This window comes from Tachypleus tridentatus, chromosome 2, assembly GCF_004210375.1.
Source record: "Tachypleus tridentatus isolate NWPU-2018 chromosome 2, ASM421037v1, whole genome shotgun sequence".
In the NCBI taxonomy this organism is placed as follows: domain Eukaryota; kingdom Metazoa; phylum Arthropoda; class Merostomata; order Xiphosura; family Limulidae; genus Tachypleus; species Tachypleus tridentatus.
The window spans coordinates 126,630,702-126,653,633 of record NC_134826.1 but is presented as its reverse complement, the minus strand read 5'-3'; the positions used below and the strand labels follow the sequence as shown (position 1 = coordinate 126,653,633).

At 33.7% G+C, this 22,932-nt stretch overlaps 1 protein-coding gene across 2 annotated transcripts; it reads right to left on the bottom strand.

The window, feature by feature from the left end:
• Positions 1 to 571: 571 nt before the first annotated feature.
• Positions 572 to 17,186, bottom strand: drosha (ribonuclease 3 drosha). Of its 2 annotated transcripts, none has more exons than XM_076490841.1 (2): positions 17,045 to 17,186; positions 572 to 6,836 (listed from the first exon to the last, which is right to left on the bottom strand). In XM_076490841.1, exon 2 carries the CDS (start codon positions 6,721 to 6,723, stop codon positions 2,425 to 2,427), a length of 4,299 nt encoding a protein of 1,432 aa, XP_076346956.1. In that variant the 5' UTR covers positions 6,724 to 6,836; positions 17,045 to 17,186; the 3' UTR covers positions 572 to 2,424. The 2 variants fall into 2 exon arrangements, with proteins under 2 accessions (XP_076346956.1, XP_076346957.1); XM_076490842.1 differs by lacking the exon at positions 17,045 to 17,186 and adding an exon at positions 16,971 to 16,993.
• Positions 17,187 to 22,932: the final 5,746 nt, after the last annotated feature.

The window sequence follows — 22,932 nt, the reverse complement described above, 5'->3', positions numbered from 1 at the left end:
TAATTAGTTTTTGTTTATATGTTTGAAGTTAAGCACAAAACTACACAATGAGCTATCTGTGATTTGTCTACCATGGGTATTAAAACCCAGTTTCTAGCATTATCAATCCACAGACTTAATGCTGTGCCAATAAGGGGCTTGGAGTTACTATCCTTATCTCTATGATAAACCAATGAATGTGAAAATACCACTTTCAACTTCAATAACAAAAATATAAAATCTTACAATAAAACATTTACAAACACACATAAGAAAATGCCAATATATTACCAATTAATTTAAAAAATGAAACATTTTTGTCATTTGTTATTAAAGCTTCAGCATAGATTTATTACTGACATCTTCAACTCAGAATTCAAACAATTCCAGTTTTACTTTATTGCTTTAACACATGCTAAGTTATGTGTAATTGTAAATTCCAAGTACTCTATTCTTACTGCTTCATATTTATAGAGCAAATTAAAAGCAATTGTGAGCTGTTTCTAGAGAGAAACTATTTATTACTGAATTATGTCTAAGTTATCAAAATCCATTAGGCTGTAATATTGTTTAATTAACAGGTCATACATAACCCAGTTGATAAGTCATATTTATTTGGAAACATGATTACAAAGTGAAAGTTTACAGTAGTAAATATGGTTGCACCAATTATTGTAGCTGTGTTTGCTCAACCATTATATACATTAATTTATAATTAACTACAGAATTTAATATTAATAATAACCTTCAAGTTTCATAAAAGAAAAATTATCAGGTAATTTCTCCAAAACACAAAATTGTTTAATATAATTTTTCAATCCTTGAAACTGCAAAATACACACACAGAAACAGTCTAAATTGTATTAAAATATCACATGCAATGTACAACTGTATATGTTATAACTGCATCCAAGATAAGCATTTCTCTTGTCTCCTAATCTGTACAAAACAATTTGCATTCCAGGTATTAAAGTAATTCAAGACAAAATGACTTAACAGTGTAAAATTAGCATACAACTTCAAATATTCTGGAAAAATTTAATTAAAGTTCTTTATTATCAACTTTAGTTTTTCCACTTGTATAGGCATAATGTCTGAATCAAACATACATGTCAAACCATTTGTTTATTTATATGTGGCTAATACAAGTTTTGATCCTTAAATTATAAGGTTTGATAAATAACTTTTGGTTTTGAGTACACACTGGGCATATTTTTTTTCAAAATTATGATGTGGGTTCTCAAAGAAAAAGCATTAGAAAAGCAAGAACAAAGTTGTGAATCAGAGCAGTGTATATTTATATTTTTTATCATATTGATACTTAGAATTTTCAAACACTATGTACTGATTTCTTTCAGAAAAAAATAAAGTTGAAGTTGTGTAAAAAATACACATCTTTTTTGACAATTAGATAAAAAGATCAATAGGTAAAAAATATTTTCCAAGATGTGTTCCTGCTGTCATAAAATGGGTATATTTCCAATTCGTTCACTTAACAACTAATCAAAATCTTTATTATAACTTAAAAATATACACATTTTACTTAAACAGGTTTAAAGTGATTTTTGTCAACATAAAAAAAATCACCAGTTCATAATTAAACTGTAAAAATATCACCAGAAAACACTGAACAGCTTAATTTCATATCTTTACAATAACTAAGTTACGGTTTCAACTTTTGATTCTTACCACATTGTGTTCCGCTTACTCTTTAGAGTTGAAATACTAGAAGTTAATTTTTAAGTTACACAGTTGGAATAACCATTCAAAATGCTTCTTCCTAAATATAACACCTAATGCACTGTATACGAAAGGTCATCCACATCTGATAAAGTTGACCTTTCAATGAACATTCCCATTCCTGGCCTGAACAATAAAAATGTAAGTACTTTAAAGAATACTGAACATTATAGGCATATTACTTAGTTGTCTGTGTTTATTTTTCTTATTATTATTTAATAAAAACATAATTTCCAGTAATTTGTGACACAAAGACAAAAAACATTTATGATTAAAAATATTTAAATGTTTAATTCCAAGTCATCTAATATTCAGCAGGCAAAATCAAAAATAAATTGAGATACTTTATCAAACATCTAATATTTTGAATACCAGTGTAAACTATGTCTTAACTAACAACACTACTGTTCACACCAGTGTATATGCACTACTGTTTTTTCTAATAAATTTGTCAAAACTTTATTTTTATTCAATCTTAACTACTGTGAATAAGAAAAAATACACATTTCCTGTTTGGTCTATTCTATGAAAAAATATGTAAACCTAACTCACAAAGTACTTATTAAACAGAAAAACAGCATAAAGGTTTGAGTTAAAAACATAGAATTTTCAAATGTATTCATTTCTGTAAAAATGAATAAAATATCTAGAACAAGCTTAGATGAAGGATTACAATATAGATTCTTTCCTTAGAAGTACATCTCTTCACTTTTTCTTTTTCTTTTTAGAGGAGTTGTGCTTTTTTGTCTGTTCTATGACTCTGCGTTGATGACTAAGTTGTGGGAAAAGATTCTTTGATGCTTTTAGAGCATTGTGAGCTGCTGCCATCTCAGCTTGCTGGATACTATGGCCTGTTCCTGTTGCAAGTCGTTGGCCTCTAAAATAAACAGCAACAGTATAAACTCTTGTGTTAGTTGGACCTTTACACTCTACAACTTTATACACAGGAATATCTGGCTCTCCACCATCCATGGACCTGAGAGTTAAACAACACTGCTGAAGTTTAGACTTAGGATCATTCCAGTCCTGATTCATGATAAAATCTTGAAGACGAGGGAAAAAACAAACCTGGCAAAAATAACGACAATATTTGAGTCCTTTGTCAACATACAGAGCACCAAGAAAAGCTTCTAAAAGATCAGCTCGGTCCTTTGTTTTAAGTTCACCTTTGGGATATGGATAAATAGCAAACTCTACCATGCCAAGGTCATCACACACCACTGACTGAGTGCGATTATTTACTAAGGAACTCCGAAGCAAGGAAAGATGCCCTTCATGATGTTCTGGAAAATACTTGTACAAGTATTCTGAAGCAACTAATTGCAATACAGTGTCTCCTAAAAATTCCAACCGTTGGTTGGATCCAAGAGTTAGATTGTTATATCCAACACTACGATGAGTAAATGATCTAGCAAGTAAACGAATGTGTGTAAATTCAATTCCTGTAGCATTTTCAAACTCATGCAGTTTCTTCAGAAGAGGTACAGACTCTATCCATTGACGATCCCCTTCAGGTTCTTGCTCCTGTAATGGATGAGGTGGATAGTTTACCCACACCTCCAACAATTCAGGCTCACTGAAAAGAGTCTGAGAAAAGACTCTGTCAGCCACTTCAATATTTCCATCAAGAAATAATGCTCCCATTAAAGCTTCAAAGCAATTAGCCATAGCATGTCTTAATTCAAGATCATGACAGAGATCTGATCCATGTGCATAAAGCATGTACTTCTCCAATTGAAGCTTCTTAGCCAAAACAGCAAGATGCTGGTTCTGAACAACAGCAGCCCTGTATGTAGCAAGTCCACCTTCTTCTAGATCAGGAAACATGTAAAACAGATGAATGCTAGAAAGAAACTCAACAACAGCATCTCCCAAAAATTCAAGCCTTTCATTATGGTTTATGTTAGATGTTGTTTCTTCACGTTGACCAAAACGAGACATAATATTAATCAATGTGTTAATACCTCGTTTTCTGGTATTCACATAATGAATTCTCCTGTCACCATATTCTGGCTGTCGGATGCCACAATTTGTCAGAGAATTTCTTGCATGATCAGGGTTAGTGCCAAAATTTTCACGATATGATGGATGAGTGAGTGCCAGCTGCAGAAGAAAACGGTTCTTAAATTGATGACCTATTTCTTTTTCCAGTAAACCTAAGGACAAATGGAATCGGAGATGACACACAAGCACTGGAAGTAACATTGCATGTTGTACAATATCACACATGATACCAGTTCTATAAAAGTTTTTGCTACTGACAACAACAGTTATATCTCTTTTTAAATCACTTTTCATTCTCATCTCTTGCAATCTCATTTCTTTTTGAAGAAGTTTATGACGATCTGCGTATGATACCTTGGGCTTGTTAGCTAATAAATGTCGAAATTTAACATAATCTCGCCAAGCTTTCTGATAAGTGGGATTACCAGCATAACACAGTTGAGGTGGTCTCATACCAAAATGAACAACTTCAGGAAAAATACCTTTATCTGGGTCACATATTTCTCGATCAAGTTGATCAACCCGAAGAGAACATGGTTTTTTGCCAGGACAAGTTATAATCATCCCTTTTACTTCATCTGCAATATCTTGCCAAGCATACTGGGTTATCTGAACTATTTTTTTAAGTTGTGTTTCTTCAACCAATGGTATGTTGCTTGTCAAGAGATACTGTAAAACCACATTCATTGACAATAGTTCCTTTCCATTATCTTCAAGAGCACGTGCAAAGCGAGGCATAAAATGAAATCTGGGACATCCTTCAAGATCACCATGTGCTTTCCAATTTAAGTCCACTAACTCCAGAATTCCTTGGAAAAGGTACTTTGAAAAAAGTTCTAATCCTTCTACAGTAAAATGTTCTGGAAATTTCTCTTCTAAATATACCACAGTGTACTCAATGTTAAATCTTATAACTCTGCAAGTTGGTATATTTCCCAAAGGTTCATGAGAAAACATAGAAAATCCTTCAAATATAAATTCATGACCATCATGTTTAATTAATGTGGGACACTTTGTTAAAAAATTAGTGTGAGGAGACATTGTTACTAAATAGTGATGAAGCCTTGATGAATTGTTACTATTTGGATCACAAGGTGGAAGAGGAGCCTCTCCAGAATAAATTCCATGTCGAATACCTGAACGTTGAGCCTTTGCACTACATCGGCACAATGGGCCATCATTCATTTCTCCTTGGTCATTGTACCAAAGTTCTTCATGAAGTCGATCAGGATGAAGCTTCTTCCTCTCAAGTTCCTTCAAGGGATTTTCTTCTTCTTCTTCACTTTCACACTCTTCATTGCTGCTACTGCTGCAAGATTCAGATTTTTCTTTAGTCAGATGATAGATTTTTGTTTTCCTTGGTGGAGCTTCAAATTTTGGTTTGTTAACCTTGATCCTGTCTGTTCTTTCTACAAGTTCTGATCTAAAGGTATCATGAAGAGCTTTCAGCTTTTCAGTGCTATACATACATGAATTCTGCATGTTTCTCTGATAATACAAGTCAGCTGGTGAGCACCTTAGCCATGATGTTTGGTCTATTTCGCTTTCCTCACCAGTTCTATCATCATTCGAATACTCATTGCTGGAACGTGAATACTCCTGGTCTTGTATATCATCATTTTTTATTTTTTTCAATGGGTTAAAGTATTTGTAATCTTTACTATGATGTTTAATATCTGGACTTAGACTTTTCATTCTTTTCTCACTTATGCTTCTTTTTTTTGTCATCAAATAAGTTTTACTACTTGATTTCCAATTAGAATCAGTATGATCTAATGCTTTAGTTTCCCTACTGTGGTCTCTTCCTGATTGACGATAATGACAGCTTTGTGTTGTTGATGTTCTCTTTGATCTGTTGTACTCTCGTCCAGATGAATGACTTCTGTCAGATCTTCTGTCTTTACTACTCCTTTCATATGTTGTTCTCCTGTGTTTAACGTCATGTAATCCCTTACTATGACTTCTACTAGAATACCTCCCTCTTTCCCTTTCCTTATAAGGTGAGCTTTCATCACTTCTAATAAAATGGCTTTCATATTTGGTATAATGTCTAGAGTCCTCTCCTTTTTTTCTATTTTCTGAATCTAAGTTCTTTAGTGATTTACTATGATCATGCTGTGTTTTTTTGATAAAGGTGTTTGTATCACTTCTCTGCAACATTTTAGCTTCTGATGGTTCACTGTATTTCTGAATGTTAGAAGTGCTACTACTTGATGAAGTTACACAAGTTGGCTCTCTTTGCCTTACAGGATTTCTGTTAACATTAGGAGAATGACTGTTACTTCCAAGTTGTATTCCTTTAAAATTAGCTTTATCCAGTTCCTGATTACAGTCTTCAGATGAAGGATATGGTGGGCAACACTGATTTAACATCCTAGAAGTATCTACTGGCCTATTGTTATCATTAACAGACCATGAAACTCCACACTCATATGACTGTGAAAGGTGGTCAGTATTATCCTGAACATATTTATCAGATTCCACTGACCAAGGTGGTGGAAGTACATTTACTGCTTGACAGCTGTAATGACTAGGAATTGAAGATAAATCTTGAGATTTAATAGCTGGACTCTGTAGAGATGCATTCTGGCCTGAAAATTCGATATGCTTGGTAGAAACTGGTCTCTGGTAAGATTGTACACTTGACAAGGGACTTGTACTACTTTCTTTTTGTGAGTTATAAAAATAACTTGAATGATATGTTTTTGATTGCGTCCACTGGGTTCCAACAACAGAAATCTGCTGACCATAGTCACAAATAATCTCATGGCTCTGGAAAGGTGGTAATGCTGGGGATGGAAAACCTGGCTGATTGGATACAGCTCCTGGGTTTAATGTGTATGGGTCTGAATTATTAGGTGGTCTTGAAAGTGTTGGCTGAACTTGTGGAGATGGTGAAGGAAAAAAGTTTCTGATACTTCCAGGGTTTCTTGGTGGTCTGGTACAAATTATATTGCATCTTGGTTGAAATTGGTGTCCACCATATATTGGTGTTGTCATGTTTATTTTAAATATCACATAAAAATTTTCAGTAAAGACACAAACTGTACACACCAGATCTCACAGTGTTACCAAATCAACATCACCAGAATTAAGCTTAAAATCATAATCTCCTGAAAAATAAAAACAGGTGTGTTTTAGTATTTCATTAAAACTGTTACATTTTTCAGAACATAAAATTTATTATCTAACAAAAATCATTCACTCTGTACTTTGATACAAAAACAGTTTCCTAATTCACTGTGCAAAACAAGTAAAATTGATTTACCTATTACATGCAGTCTCTCTATATATACACAATGCACACAAACTTTACTTCCTAATAGTTTATTTTTAGGTTTTATATTTTACCAAATGTTAAAATTATACAAAACTAAAAAACTCACTTTATGCATATATTATCTTCCAGCACAAGTCATTTGATATAAAACAATGACAGTTGAATATAAAACATATATTCAAATATGTAATGGAAGCAAGTATTAATTTATCATATTTTGTTGCAGCATAGTTCCCTTTCTACAATATAACAGACATGACATTTTTTTTCTTTCCCATAAATAACTTTAACAGTGTTATAAATCTTGATGTTGATATCAATAATCTTAAAACAATACCAAATGTTTATAATGATTTCTACAATGATTCCCTTTCACATGCTTTGTTTCAAACAAGGATGTTCAACTTACCATTCCTTATATTGACCTTTAAGGTTGAAATGTATTATCAAACAAAATACTTTTGTAGATAAAAATAAAATGAAACTATTGATGTTTTTCTGGTTATAAAATTTGCTTATTATTAATAAAATATGCATATTTATTACTCTTCCTTCATATTAAAAATGATATGTTTTGGTTTACGCTTAATGTTATACACCTCTAAAAACAGGTCTACAAACCTTTATTTACTAAATGTACTTATTTGACTCAACAATTCATGATCACTTCAATGTAAATGAACAGCACACATTCCAGCATGACCCTGCTCCATGCCACAAGATGAAAATGGTTAGTAATGGTCATGAATTCCATGTAGTAGACATGAAATAAAGAAGATACTTTACTCTATATGTATTGAAAAGATGATCTTAGATTTTATTTCATTACTTCAAATGTAAGGGTATCTTCAAATGGAAAGGATCAACACACTACACTGGCTAAACAACAGCCTAGGTCTTAATCATATTGAAAAACTGCTGAAATATATTAGTAACATAATGCAGAGGAAGAAATCAAAAAGCACTTTGCAAGTGCTAGAAGCCATATTCCACATGTGAAATCATTAACTTGCCTCTGCCTACTTTCAGTCCCTTGTTCATTCTATGGCACAATGATGCCAAACTGTTACAAAGACCAAAGGGGGGACAACCAAATATTAAAATAAGAAAGACTACGTGACTGATTTTATCAATTACATCATATATATTTTCTTTAAAACTAAATTTTTCTCTTACAGAACATTTTTATATTTGTGAAGTATTTGTTGGTATCTGCTGTAATACATTTGTTACTTTTGGTTTGATATTAAAGGTGTATATACGTGTTGGTACAATTGAAACTTGAGTCAGCTTAAACTACAATGCCTATAATCATTTTATACTAGTTCTCACATCTCCACAAAGCATATTCTCATATAAAATTACAGAAACCAAAAGGTGTGAAAAAAATTAGGTGATGCAATGATTTATTACACCATTGTACTTCCCTATATATACTCTTCAAAAAAAGAAACGCAAAAGGGATATTTTTGTTATTTTAAAGAGAAATATATGTAATAACATTACAAGCTCAGAGTATGTGATGTTACACGTGTTAAGGCACTGATTGTCAGACCAAAATGACAATAAAAGTTGTGCACTTTGAAAACGGAGGAAAACATCGGATTTTTCGCCAAAACGCATGCGTGTCCAATAAATTTGTTTGAGAGATCTACATCTTCTGCAAGTGCAACATGTGCAAAATCCCTATAAAAGTGACGGGTTCTCGGTTTCCATAGCTCAGTGTTAAGCCACCGACACGCAATACAGTTACGCCAAGACTGACTGAAGCACAACGCAACAACGCCATTGGTCGCTTGGAAGCAGGCGAATCTCGATCAGATGTTGCCAGAGCTGTGAATGTCCACCCAAGCACCATCACAAGGCTATGGAATCATCACCAACAACATGGATCAACTCGTGACTGTCCACAATCTGGCAGACCTCATGTGACCACGCCTGCACAAGATCGCAACATCCGGTTACGTCACCTTCGGGATAGGACCACCACTGCAACGTCTACTGCCTCAACCATACCAGGGCTGTGTAGGATTTCTGATCAGACAATACGCAACCGTCATCGAGATTCTTAGGCCCCATGTGTAACCCATCATGGTGAACGTCAACATTTTTCAACATGACAACGCCCGTCCTCACACAGACCAACTCACCACTGTCTTCTTGAGACACCACAACATCAACGTTCTTCCCTGGCCCTCCAGATCACCAGATTTAAACCCCATCAAACATCTTTGAAACGAGTTGGACCGACGTCTGCAACGGTGACAACCTCAACCGCAGACTCTATCTCAGCTTGCAGCAGCTTTGCAGGCTGAGTGGACAGCCATTCCACAGGATGTGATTCGTCATCTCATCGCTTCCATGGGCAGGAGATGTCAAGCAGTTATTGATGCTCAATACTCGTTATTGACGTTGAGTGACGTTAAACTTCAACTAGTGAGCGTGGACTTCACCTTTGCAGACTTTGGATGTTCAGCAGTGAATGTGCAAAGTTTCACACGTCATACAGAACTACCCGGAATAAACTTAACAATATGTCTCAAATTTTGCCTTTTGCATTTCTTTTTTTGAAGAGTACATATTGCTTCCCTTTAAAGAATTATCTAAACAATAGTGAAAACTGTGTATCTTGATGTAATGCACCAAAATGTATGGAGTTTATCCTAAAATATTATAACAAAAATTAAAAACAAATTTTGCTCTAGGTTAAACACAATGCTCAATTTCAGAAAATGTTAATGATATAGCTAAATAATGCACAGCTTTGTCTCAATTCCACTTGCATGCCTGTCATATAGTTCTTGAAGTTTAATAAAGTGTAATGAATGATAGATTTAGATCTTTGGAGATTCAGAGCACGTTACCAAACAAAGTTTCAATGACTCTGTTCTGCTAACTTATCATCTTACCACAACTACTAGTTTATATTAAGAGTAAAACCTTTTACATTGCAGGTAATACCAGCAAATAAAATATTTATGTGTTGGGTAAAAATGCATAACATACAACAATAACAATGTTTATATATTTATACAAAACAAACATGTTTATGTGCACAAGTTTCATACTACATGTGATACTCAAACATTATCTACATAAAGCAAGTGTACATTGTATAAGCATTCTATTGTGGTTAATCAAAGAAATGCAGTTAACTTGGCTAAACATTTAATCATCACAGGTAAAAACAAGTTAACAGTCTGGTTGTTTTAACTTAAAATAGTAAATTAACCAAATAACAAAAAGTTGTGTGTGTGTTATTGTCACATTTTCTTTTTGTTAACAACATTGCAGATTATTTACACAAATACCTTGGATAAAGATGTTAGCCAACTAAATATATAATAACAATGAAAATAATTATAAATAAATGACAAAATAAAACTGAGTAACTTTTATCAGAAAATTTACACACACCTTTAATTAAAAGAAACTGTAGAATGTGTGACTGTGAAAAATATCCAATTTTTAATTAAACTAGCATTTCTATTAACTCTCATACACTAGATCAATACCCCACTGGTACAGTGGTAAGTCTACGAATTTACAATGCTAAAATCAGGGGTTCAATTCCCCTTGGTGGACTCAACAGACAACCCAATGTGGCTTTCCTACAACAAAACACACACACACTAGGTCAGACCCATATGCAGAATGTTTGAAAGACGGGTTCTACTTTGTGAAATTAAATCCAACACATATTGTGCAATGCACAATCAGCATGTAATCATGCTAATGCTAGAGGTTCTGGAGACATGCGACTATTTCAGGCAAAAAATGCTAATGATTCATCAGTAAAATGTACATTATGTATAGAATGTTAAATACCATAAGTGCCTGTGTTTTATTAAATATGTATAGTTTTTGTACATCACAAAAAAGGGGGTTTGGCTAGGAATCACTGATACAGTAATATAAGTTCTATATAATACAAAACTCAGGCATTTATTTTAGCAATGAAAAGCAACACAATTAGAAGTACTAATTGCAATAAGTGTTTGTCTGGCTCTTGAAGGTGAATAATGGGACTGAATGTTGCTTTTATAATGCTTCCAAAGCTGAGAGAGTGAAACATGTCCTGCATCATCATATCTTCAACCTTAGACCATTTTATCCACTGTCCAGTTCTCTTCAAAAAGAATTGTATTACCAAATCAGGCTCGTTGAACTTCCAAGAAAAATGAAATAATATAAAGCTTAAGATTACTCATTTAGTTGGTCTTCACAGTTCTTAAACAATTTAAAAGATACAACAGTTTACTGATATCAACTAACTAGACATTAGCTAAAATAAACCTATGACTATTCTTGATGACAAAAAACCCACTTGAAGTAAGAATGTATCTCAAAATGGCTGGTATGGGTATTAACATTTTTAATAATAAAGCAGAGAACAATGTTTTGACCTTCTTAGGTAAAAGTGTTAATACCCATACAAGCCATCCTGAGAATCTTTCACACCTATGACTAATCATAAGTTCTTTTCCTCAAGATTTATGATAATGGAAAGAAAGAGTGGCAATTTAAAAGATGTAAACCTCAGCAAAACTGATTCCAAACTGTACCACCCTCATATACTCTATGCACAACAGCTTTTAATCCAACCAATAATCTTCAAGACTAAAATTCTATACACTGCACAACAATTTTTTTTTAAGTTTTTGCTGATTGTGAAAGGTACCTGGTTGGTATGCACAAATATAGTTTTGGTTTTGCTTCATCACGTAGGAACTCTTAGAAATAAACAGTTAACTGTTTACCAGCAATAACGTATTTAATTACGTTTATGTTTCTAATACGCTATTAAGTTCAACACAATTAAAAGTGTTTTGCTCCTGATTTTTGTTTTATTCAATGTCCAGTGCATCACGTTGCAGTGTCCAACAGTAGTCAGCAAGCATTGATGGATTCTCGTTGCCCTGATATCGTTTTTTCTATTGTAACAATATCCTGGTGAAACCTTTCACCGTGTTCATCACTGACAACACTGAGATTTATGGGGAAGAAGTCCAAGTGTGAGTGGAGGAAATAAATCTTGAGTGACATTTTGCACTTCATTGTTTTGTATGCTTTGAGAAGTTTGTCTACCAGCTGAATGTAATGTGGGGCTCTGTAATTGCCAAGAAAATTGTCAACACGTCTTTGAAGGCTTTCCAGAAAATCTCTTCCGGCCCAACTAACAGTTTTTCAAACCACTTGTAACTCATAACATGTCTGCTCTGAGGGCCAACAAAAATGCCCTCTTTGATCTTGGCCTCAGTTATTCTTGGGAAGATCTGTATTAAATAATGAAAACCTTCCCCTTCTTTGTTCATTGCTTTCATGAAATTCTTCATAAGTCCCAATTTTATGTAAAGAGGAAGCAAAAAAATCTTTGCTGGGTCGATAAGTGGTTCATGCACCACATTTTTCTATCCTGGAACTAACATTTTACGGAGTGGTCAGCTCTGTATAGAATAATGTGACTCTTTGGCATGACTGTCCCGTTCACAGATGAAACAACGGTACTTTGTATAGCCAAGCTGCAGTCCCAGTAACAGAGCAATGACTTTCAGATCTCCACAGATATTCCAGTTGTACTTGCTGTACTGAATGTGCTTCAGCAACATTTCCATGTTCTCATAGATTTCTTTCATGTGTGCTGCATAGCCAACAGGTATTGAAGGGTGAACATTGTCATTGTGTAACAGAACAGCTTTGAGGTTTAACATTGATGAATCAATAAAGAGATGCCACTCTTGCGGGTTATGGTCACAACCCAAAGCAGAGAATAATCCTTCGATGTCAACACAGAAACAGAGACTGTCAACTTGTGCAAAGAATTTGGTTATATCATCTTGGCAGCTTTGAAAAACAGAAATCTTCATAGCTGGTAACAGCAAACACCCTTCCTGCAGTCTCCAACCCAGCAATTCGGCTTTTACTTTTGACAGACCTAAATATCTGACCAGATTGTTTAATTCTGATTGTGTTATGAGATGTGGATTGCCTGAGGAACACGGTTCAAAATCCAGATCAACATCACTGCCAGTTTCCTGCATTGCAGTTTCTTCATCTGGTTCATCTGACGTCCATTCCTCTGGTGGTTTCAGAATTGGAAGACTGTCGTCATGTGGCATGGGTCTCATTGCTGAAGGCAGATTAGAGTATTCAATTGACTTCTTGTTTTGGGCAGAGAAACCAGAAACATTAGTCAAACAGAAGTAACAGTCTGTCACATGGTCTTTCTGTTCTCACCATATCACTGGGACAGCAAACGGCATTGTCTTTCAAGTGCCTCTGAGCCAAGCTCTCAGACAGACAGCACATGTCGCACAACAAATGTGAGGCACCCATTCCTGGTCTTGATCACCAATTTTACAGCCGAAGTACAGACGATACGCTTTCTTCACAAGAGCAGTCACTGAGCATCTCTGATGAAAAAACGTATACTCGCCACAAACATAGCAGAATGTATCGAGGCTGTTACAACACTGACAAGACATACTGACCAACACCAATCATCCTGTAAAACATCTATAACATCTAACTTACTTGTTACAGTGCTACTGGGGCAATGCTATATTCTGAAACAATATGCACACACTATAAAGTCTATATTAATTGAATGAGCAGCATCTGTGTATGCAAGCCACTTTTATAGCCTGCTGAGACAGTGTCAAGCTGGCTCTGGCCTGCCCAGACTGCATACTTCTACAAAACAGCTTCCAACCTGGCCTGATTTCATGCCTGGACATGCCCAGACTGCACAAAACATTGTCCACAGGTCTCTTACAGAAATGAAAAATTTTGGACACAAATATAAGAAAAAACATGACAAAACTGAAGATTTTGATGAAACGGTACGTGATGGGTAAATTTGGATGTGATCAGCAGCTAAAAATCTATAAGAAACAACCAATAGTTTTCAAGAAGCAAAAACTTTGTTGTGCAGTGTTATAGCTAAAGCCATTTAAAGTTTAAAATTCAGTTTTACTATACATGTATACAATAATACAAAGAACATAATGCAGTGTTTATGAGATAATTATTCTTCTAACCCTAGCAAGAAATCTTTGCTGTTATTGACAAAGACTGCATCATATGCTATAAAACACTTAAGATGTTGTCTTGAAAAACTGGTCAACAGACTGTATGCTTACCAACTTCATTTCCATGCATGTAGGTATGACACTAGTCACATGCAGGTCATTTCAGCAGCAGAATTTTGAAGATGACAATTCCTTGAAACACCACATTCATTTAGGCCTAGTTAAAACCAATTTGCTCAAATCCATAATAAGGATGTGGAAATATTTGATGCCATAAAATTTCAGTGAATCACAAACTCAAAGGAGCTGTAAAGTACTTAAAAAATACTGCATTGTACAGAGGATGACTGCTGATGACAACCCTGAAAACTCTCCAGTATCTTACACAAATTTTCTTCTAATATTAAGATGTGTGTACTTTATACACTTATTCTTATGATCACATGAGCCTAAAAGTTGAAACCCCATATATGAAGACAAAGTGTCTAATCAAAAGTGGTGAATATTTACTCAAGTCTAAACTGAAATTGCACAAAAATCAATAGTGCAAACTCCAAACTGCTTTGTCTGTTGCTATTTCCTTATTTCAACTATTTTTAAAATCAAATAGTTTTAATTTAGTTTTCCAGGTTCATTTTTTATCTTCCTGTGTTTTTATTTGAATTCTTGTCATTCTCCAACATTCTCTGTTACAATATTTTCCCCCTGTTTGATTTTGATTTTTTTTTTACCAGCACCAATATTCTTTACCAGTTTTGTCTGATATAATCTCCCAAACTTTATTTAAACCTTTTCTAGTGTTCTGAGTCCTGGGAGATCCTGATGCCTTAGTTCCTTTCTCTGTTGCCTTTGACTGGCTAAAAAATGTTTGGTCCCACACTCTATCAAAGTTTGTTCATTTCTGGTTAAATATTTAAAATTTTTCAATTTGTTTTACTGTTTTATTCTTTTTCAAAAATATTTAGTAAAAAACCTCCATGTATTGTTCATTCAGTAAGTGAGAAAACTAGACAAACCTATGGTATCTTTCTACAAACTTTCAGGATATAAAAATATATCCAAGTAGTATTAGATTTTGGTTACAGATACTTGCACCAATTCACCCCTATCCCCCTACTATTGGTAATCCACTCACTTTAAGAATGTTATTTGTTACCTGGATCATATAAAGAATGTGAATTTGGTGTACTTACATTTTCAAAAACTTTTAATAAGATATACAAAAAGATCAGTTAATAAAATAATAATGGTAGGGATGGTATAATACATTCAGAACTTTACAAGAGTTTATGATTTCCTGAAAAGTAAAGGGTGGATGGGGAAGGTTAAGTTTGAAGAACCAAACAATCTCCTTCTGTCTATAGACTTTAGTGTAGATTGTTACCTCCACTACCAACGTGGACAAAGATCATGCTTTCATCCTTGTGCGTGTTTGTCAGCAAAATTTGTTGAAAACAGCTAAAAGAACTTATGCAGAATAATACATATTTGAACTGAATCTAAGTTATAAAGACAAGGGTGAGAAAACAATGAGAATTGAATAAATATTAACTGGAAAAAAAACAAAATTACACAAAGAAGTAAAAACAAGTCAAAAAGTAATTTGGAAAACAGTGCCAATAACAGTTAAGCCTAAGCTAATTATCAAAATCATGTAAGCCAACTGAATTAAAAATTGTTATTAATATAGTTTAATTTATGATAAAATATCTTTGTAGCATTATTTATGTTACTTTGTAGAATTTAATTTGTGAAATATTTCTACAACTACAACATATTTATGAGCTATTAATTCATAGCAGGGTTTAGGCATGTGCAAGATAACAAAAAAGTAAAATGCTTATTTTAGAATTTGTCAACGTGTACTTCTAAAGTACAACTGGTTTTTTAATTTTTTTACCTGTTTGCATAATTTTCTTTGTCTTTCTTCCCGACTTTCCCTTGTCTTCTTTTTTGCTATTTTTATTAACCTCACTGACTTAATTTTGGAGGGTTAAGGTTACAGTAAAATTATGAACATAAAACAAAATCCTTATCTGTTAATATGGGCACCAATTTCTGAACTATTTTTGCTCCATAGTTCAGGCAAAAATGATCAAATTTTGATAAAACTTGGCAGGGATGTTTATATTACTATTCCTCATTGTTCTGAAGAAAATTGCTTCCACTTATAACAAGAAACATATATCCACATTTTGTATTTTTTGTGAGCTGAATATGATACACACTCTGTATGTATGTACTCTGCTGAATATCCCTCTAGTTTAACACTTAATGATAAATTACAGTAAAGAAGACCAAACTTTTCAAATTAATTGCTCTTAAAAACAAACTATAAGGCTTCAACTGTCCATATTAATTTTTGACTTGTAATATATAAACAAGAGTACATTACTGCAAAATCTACACATTTCAGTAAAGTAGCATTATGTTGTAATTTTGTATAGTGGTTGCACCTCATCTGTCATTTTTTATTTGAATTTCTACCGCAATAAACTGAAATTTTCAAAAATGTGTTAGGAAATTTCAATACGTTTTTCTTCCCATACTTTATAAACTACCTACAAGCTACACAGGAAAACAAAATTAACTCAGCTGATGGAGAGTTGAGCCCTTGCCCTTCATCATAACTGGTAAAAGCCTGAGGTTGATGACACATGGTACAATATAATCGTTGATGATATATCACTGATACCAATACTGTAGTAATGTGTTACAACAATATAAGCGGCAACACCAAACACAGAAACCTCAACACTTTTAGAACATATAAAACATTCGAAAATTAATATTATTATCACTTAAAATGAAATGGCATCAGCGGTCTTACTATTTAACTACAAATTTACATTGTGAAGTTAAGAATCATAAATTTCACATTCCTGTTAAGCCTAACTTAATGAAAGAAGTTTAATGTAAATAAATCATATAATCACCCAAAATTTAGATTAACAAGTACACTCTGTAGGGAATTTATGCGTCACTTTTAAAATGTATTCATTCACTCTACCTTTTTTAGAAGTTGTGAAAAAGTTAGAGCGTCCCTAAATTCCGAACTAAGCAAAACTAGTAACAATACTGTTATAGTCTTTCAAAAGCGACAGATATCACTGACTACGAAATAAACGTCTCTGAATATGCCTCATATGATGAAATTATAATTTCCTTGGTGTAATACGTACTGACTATATTTCACTCTCTTTGTTTTTTTCAAGAGTTAATTATTTATGTAATATTTTATGAATATTTTTCTATACTAATTAAAAAAGGAGTTGAATTGTCATTTTTTCTGAGTGTAAAACTACATAACAGACTACCTGCTCATTGTACATAGTAGGGAATCAACCTTTGATTTTAGCGCCAGCGATAGGATACGTTATAGTATTTGAAACAGGAGTGGGATTATTTAAATGAAAATAAAACTACATTTCAACTTTGATGTGACCACGAAGCGAGACTAAAACATAACTAGTGATGATAAAACAATTAACCCTACTAACATGGGTCTGACGGGTATAGGGCCTGGCATAGCCTAGCGCGTTAAGGCGTGCGCTTCGTAATCTGAGGGTCGCGGGTTCGCGCCCGAGTCGCGCCAAACATGCTCGCCCTCCCAGCCGTGGGGGCGTTATAATGTACGATCAATCCCACTATTCGTTGGTAAAAGAGTAGCCCAAGAGTTGGCGGTGGGTGGTGATGACTAGCTGCCTTCCCTCTAGTCTTACACTGCTAAATTAGGGACGGCTAGCACAGATAGCCCTCGAGTAGCTTTGTGCGAAATTCCAAACAACAACAACTGAGGGGTATTTCTATGGTCGCAGGTCAAAGGCGTTGATATCACATTTGTGGACTTACATTCAATATTTTTTTGAAATACTATTTTATGAATGTGTGGCAGTATGTTTGGTATCACATCGTAGCTTATAATCCAAGTTTTAGTATTATACACCAGTTAGCATTTGATTTAAAAGTAACTATGAAAATAAAAAAAGCTAAATATCGATATTTGTGTGTCACATGACACACTGACTGCAGCTTTGGTTCAAATTAAATGTTCATGATGTCCAAATACAAAGTATATAGCTTCTTCAGAATTAGTAACTGAAGTTGTCGATATTGCCAAGCTAGAATAATAGATAATAACCTCCTATCTTTTATATTTTAATTTATTATCATATTTAATGAATCAACCATAGTGGCTCTGTCCAAGTCTCCCATTTTTTAAAATACTGGCTTATACAAACCTACTTCGTCGAGTGACGTGTGTATAACCAGTAGAAGGCTCAAAATATAACCCCATGTGACTTTCTCAGCCTCTGGCAAGTGTTTACACGGAAACCCATTCTTTTCATGGTAAAATCCAGGCAGTAGGATAAGACATTGTGGAACTAAAAACATATTTTATTAGAATTAAATACAGCTTAATTACCAAGCAGTGTTAAAGTTTTACAGTTGGTATAATCTTTAGCATTACTGATAGTTTAGTATAATCCAGGAACAATTCATTGAAATTTGGTGTAAGTACAAAGTATTAAAATTTTCTGAGCTTCTTGAAAGTAATGATTCTCAGGGAGTAGTCAGAATACGAACTGTATGTTTGAGCACCTTCTTCAATATGTGATAAAACTGGCTGTGTCATTGCAAAAGTGTTTACCACTTAATGATTCAACCCTGTCTGCTCCTTGCTCCATTCTTGATTCTACAAAACTTGGTAAAGGTGACTAGATAACTACTGCAAAATTTCTTTTTGAAGTTTCCCACAATAAGTGTAAAGGAAAAACAGCAACAGTGACAATTAATGGTGTTCATTGTTATTCAGTGATAATGTTGATTAGTTTATTTCTTAAAGTATCAACACTGGATCATTTTAGGTATCAAGTTCATGTGCATGGAAAGTATCCCACCCTCTCATAATTAACCACCACCCACCGTCAACTCTTGGGTTATTTTTTACCAACGAACAGTGAGATTGATCGGAACATTATAACGCACCCACGGCTGAAAGGACGAGCATGTTTGGTGCGACGGTGATTCGAACCCGCGACCCTCAGATTACGAGTCGAACGCCTTAACCCACCTGGCCATGCCAGGCCCACAAATGGTATCAATTTGAGAGAAGAGTGTGTGAATTTTGAGCCATTTATTGGTATGTTGAAAACAATAACAAAAACATATATCAATCATAGCTTGCGTTTTCAACCATATGATGATTTCATTGTAACTGATTATTTGAAGTTTCATATTTCTTAGAGCGTTATTTTAATCCTGCTAAGATGCGATCAAAGCGCAGATAACCTCGTGTAGCTTTGCGCGAAATTCAAAACAAACCAAACCATATAGTCAAATTAAATTTTTAAGTTTTCATATTCTAATTCATTTGTGATACAAAGCGTTTGAGTTGGTGTATTACTGTTTATATTGAATTTAACACTTAGACGTATCATGGCATAAAATAAATGTGAATCTTATATATTTCATATTATTGTTTCTCAGTATAAAAGCACACTGAAACAATAAAACATGGTTGGAAAATAGCATAATTCCACAAGTTATTTGTTTTAGCATAATGTTTCAGTGAGTCTGGCATGTTTTATTCTTGAACATACGATGAAACGGTTATTAAACCTAGTGGAATTCTACGGTATTCATGTTATAATTTATGAGGATTTGTTATTTAAAATGTATGTATAACCCCTCCCAAAATTATCTTACATCTTCCCCATGCGAAATTTGGCAATGCTTAGTAAATTAAGACAAGCAGCAAACGAGTACAAAGTTCGCAACTAGTTTTGGTTTGTTTGTTTTTTATTTTCTCGCAAAGCTACACCAAAACTATTTGCGCTAGCTGTTCCTAATTTAGTAGTTCGTAGGAAAATTTTATTCTAACAGTTAAAAAGAGTGTTTGCCTGAATTTGACAAGAATTAAGTGAAATAAGTCATTGTACAGTTTGATTTGTTGACAAAGTAACAGTATTATATTGTACGGCTATCACGCACAGTACAGTTAGTTTATCAAAATACATAAGGTGAAAAGTCATGTATGAATGTGACAAACACGAGAATGAAAGTTCAGCTTCACAAATACCAACTGGCGAAATTGCTAAAATAGAAAATAATTTTGTGGCGCTTGAGAATACAATGTCATCAGCATACTGCCAAATAAGTTGCTTCATAGATTCATTGCTGTTTTTATTATTCTTACAAAACTGCTGCCATTCAAGTAACTCCTCGTTAAAATCAGTTGGGCGTGAAAGAACAAACTGTCATATTTTGAGCTACACAATGGGCTATCTGTGCTGTGCCTACCACGGGTATCGAAACCCGATTTTTAGCGGTGAGTCCGTAGACATACCGTTGTGCCATTAGGGTGGCATATTTGTTAGTGCTTGAAGTTAATTATAATTCTTTCTCATGAAGACACGTGGCATTAATGATCACACCTCGAAGTGCACCCGCATGTTTTCATCAAAGCATGACCTCAATTCTCAAGAGATTATATCTAGAAAAGGACTTGCCATATTGTGTTTGTAATAGTAAATGTTGATACTTGTTGCAAGGCTATTGAAATGATACATTTAACGTCTACATATAATTCTGGGACTTTCTTTTCTTTTGCTAATTGTTTGGCTTTGGCATAAACATTGGAAAACCGATAATCAACAGATGCATGAAGGGTTACATATAAACAAGTTATATGATCTACTTTTTGAAAATTCAAATAAACATCACTTCCTTAAGACACAACATAGTTGGATGCATTGATTCTAACCTTTCTTTGCAATTGCAAAAATGATAATACGCTCAAAATTAATAAATTCATGATGTAGCCCATTTACCTCTTTTCATGTTTCTGAATTCCAGTTCCAGCTCTCTTTTTCGGTGTACATATCTAGGTCTCCAGAAGGATAGAAAATTTCATTGATTGTTCTTACAATGTAGATATAAAAGTATCAAAATGTATCAAAAGAGATGTGTTGCTCTGTCCATCACATGTTCTGTTGGTACTTGGGTGAATTATTAAAAAATGAAAATAACTGTCAATAAGAATCTATCATTTTCCGAATGGAAGACATGTCAGAACCATGACATATTGCTAGATTTAGAGAGTGCATCACACATCCTTGGTAATCAGCATTTAGTGTAAATTTCTTAATGTATGCTTGGACTCCTGAAACTCATGGAGGGAATTGTGTCGTAAGTCTGGCCTTTGCAGTCTTCGATTTTAACATGTAATTTCAGAAGTGTATTGTGAATTGTTGATACAGTTGTTTCTCCTGTTATTCACTCAAGGTCAACGACGTCGAGGAGTAGTTCTTGTTTATTAGGTTGCTATTTAATTAAACTCAAAATTTGCAGGCAAATCGAAAAAAAATCACTCCCGTTGAAAAATATTTCAATCACAAATATTGCAAAATGAAAACATGCACAGAGGCAGATTCGAAAATGGTCACGAAGTGTAGCTGTGGTTACTTGTATTATTTCTTTTTGTATTGTCTTAGTGGTATTCGCGACATATTTTAGGCTTGAAAGAAGGTGTTCTTTCAAAATTGAATTGTGCTTGGACATAAAACGAATTAGTGTAAAAATTACTTTCATAGTGATCAGGAAGACCTCTGCATAATCAATTTTTGTCATCTCAATGTTTTTTGTATACCTATTTGCTGTCTTGCACAATATAAAATGGCATCAACTATGGTCAGGAGGACTGGTTTATTATTATTTTTACAAAATCACACACTTGAGATTTTTTTTAGGATGCACACGAATGCGTTCTTGGTGGGAGGTCTTTGAATCGTGATTGCTCAGTTATTGAATGACGTCTTTATGAAAACATCTAAAATTTTGCTTTTTCATTTTTGGAAAAAGAGAACACAAGGGAAATACCATCCACCTTTGTAACTGAGATGACTGCTCTAAGTAAACTAGTTATGGTCATGATGTCATATAGAATGAAAAGCAATTCTCTAAAATTTTTCTCCCACCTTGAATATTTTATTGTCAAATTTGTAGTGTGGAGAAGGCTCCCAGTAACATTCCATAAATTCCATTTTCACTGAGTCACTCATCTCTGTTGAGACATTTTCATCAAGTACAGATGCAATATCTCTTACTGGCATGGTGTATTTTATTTGCAAAGTATAAATAATTCTTTCAGAAGATTGTGTTGTATTTGTATTTGTTTGTTTGCATTCACAGCATGCTTAAACAGATTTTAGAGTAGTAGGAGAGACACAGTTACCTCTGACACTTAACTGGTTGTCTTCTAGAAATTATAAATAACTGAAAAACAAAATATATGAGAAAAACATCAGTTATATTATTTAAATCTAAAAAATAAGTAAAATGTAAATTTTAAATCAGCTCTTTCAGCACAGACTCCATCCATAGGGCCACCACCTCAACCATTTTATACTTGTTAATAGTTTTCATACTGCTACGCTTAATAATTTAAAAGTTGTGTAATCACGAAGTTTGGAAAATTATCAGTAAACGTTAAACTTTTCATACGTTAAATACCAAATTTTATAAGTAATATTTCTCTCATGTCTTTTTTTCTTTTCATATGCTGAATATCCAACATGCAAAGTAATTTTTCATTTTCAGATTAAAAATACTTTTATAGATCACAAAATTGTCAAATTCTACGCAAGAAATCTTTATAACCTCTAAGTAATTATCAAACATTCTAAAGAAAAATCTCTTTATCTGTTATTTTCACTATCGAACCTACGTACGAGTTCGGTATATTTGACAGATGTCACCACCATAAACAATTAGGAAATGAATATAAACTATATTTTCTTCGTTCTAGAATGACTACAAAATATAACATATCTTTATTCTAAATAACTTAAATTTCATAACGTTATACATTTATAGAGAATAAATTTATTACTTTGA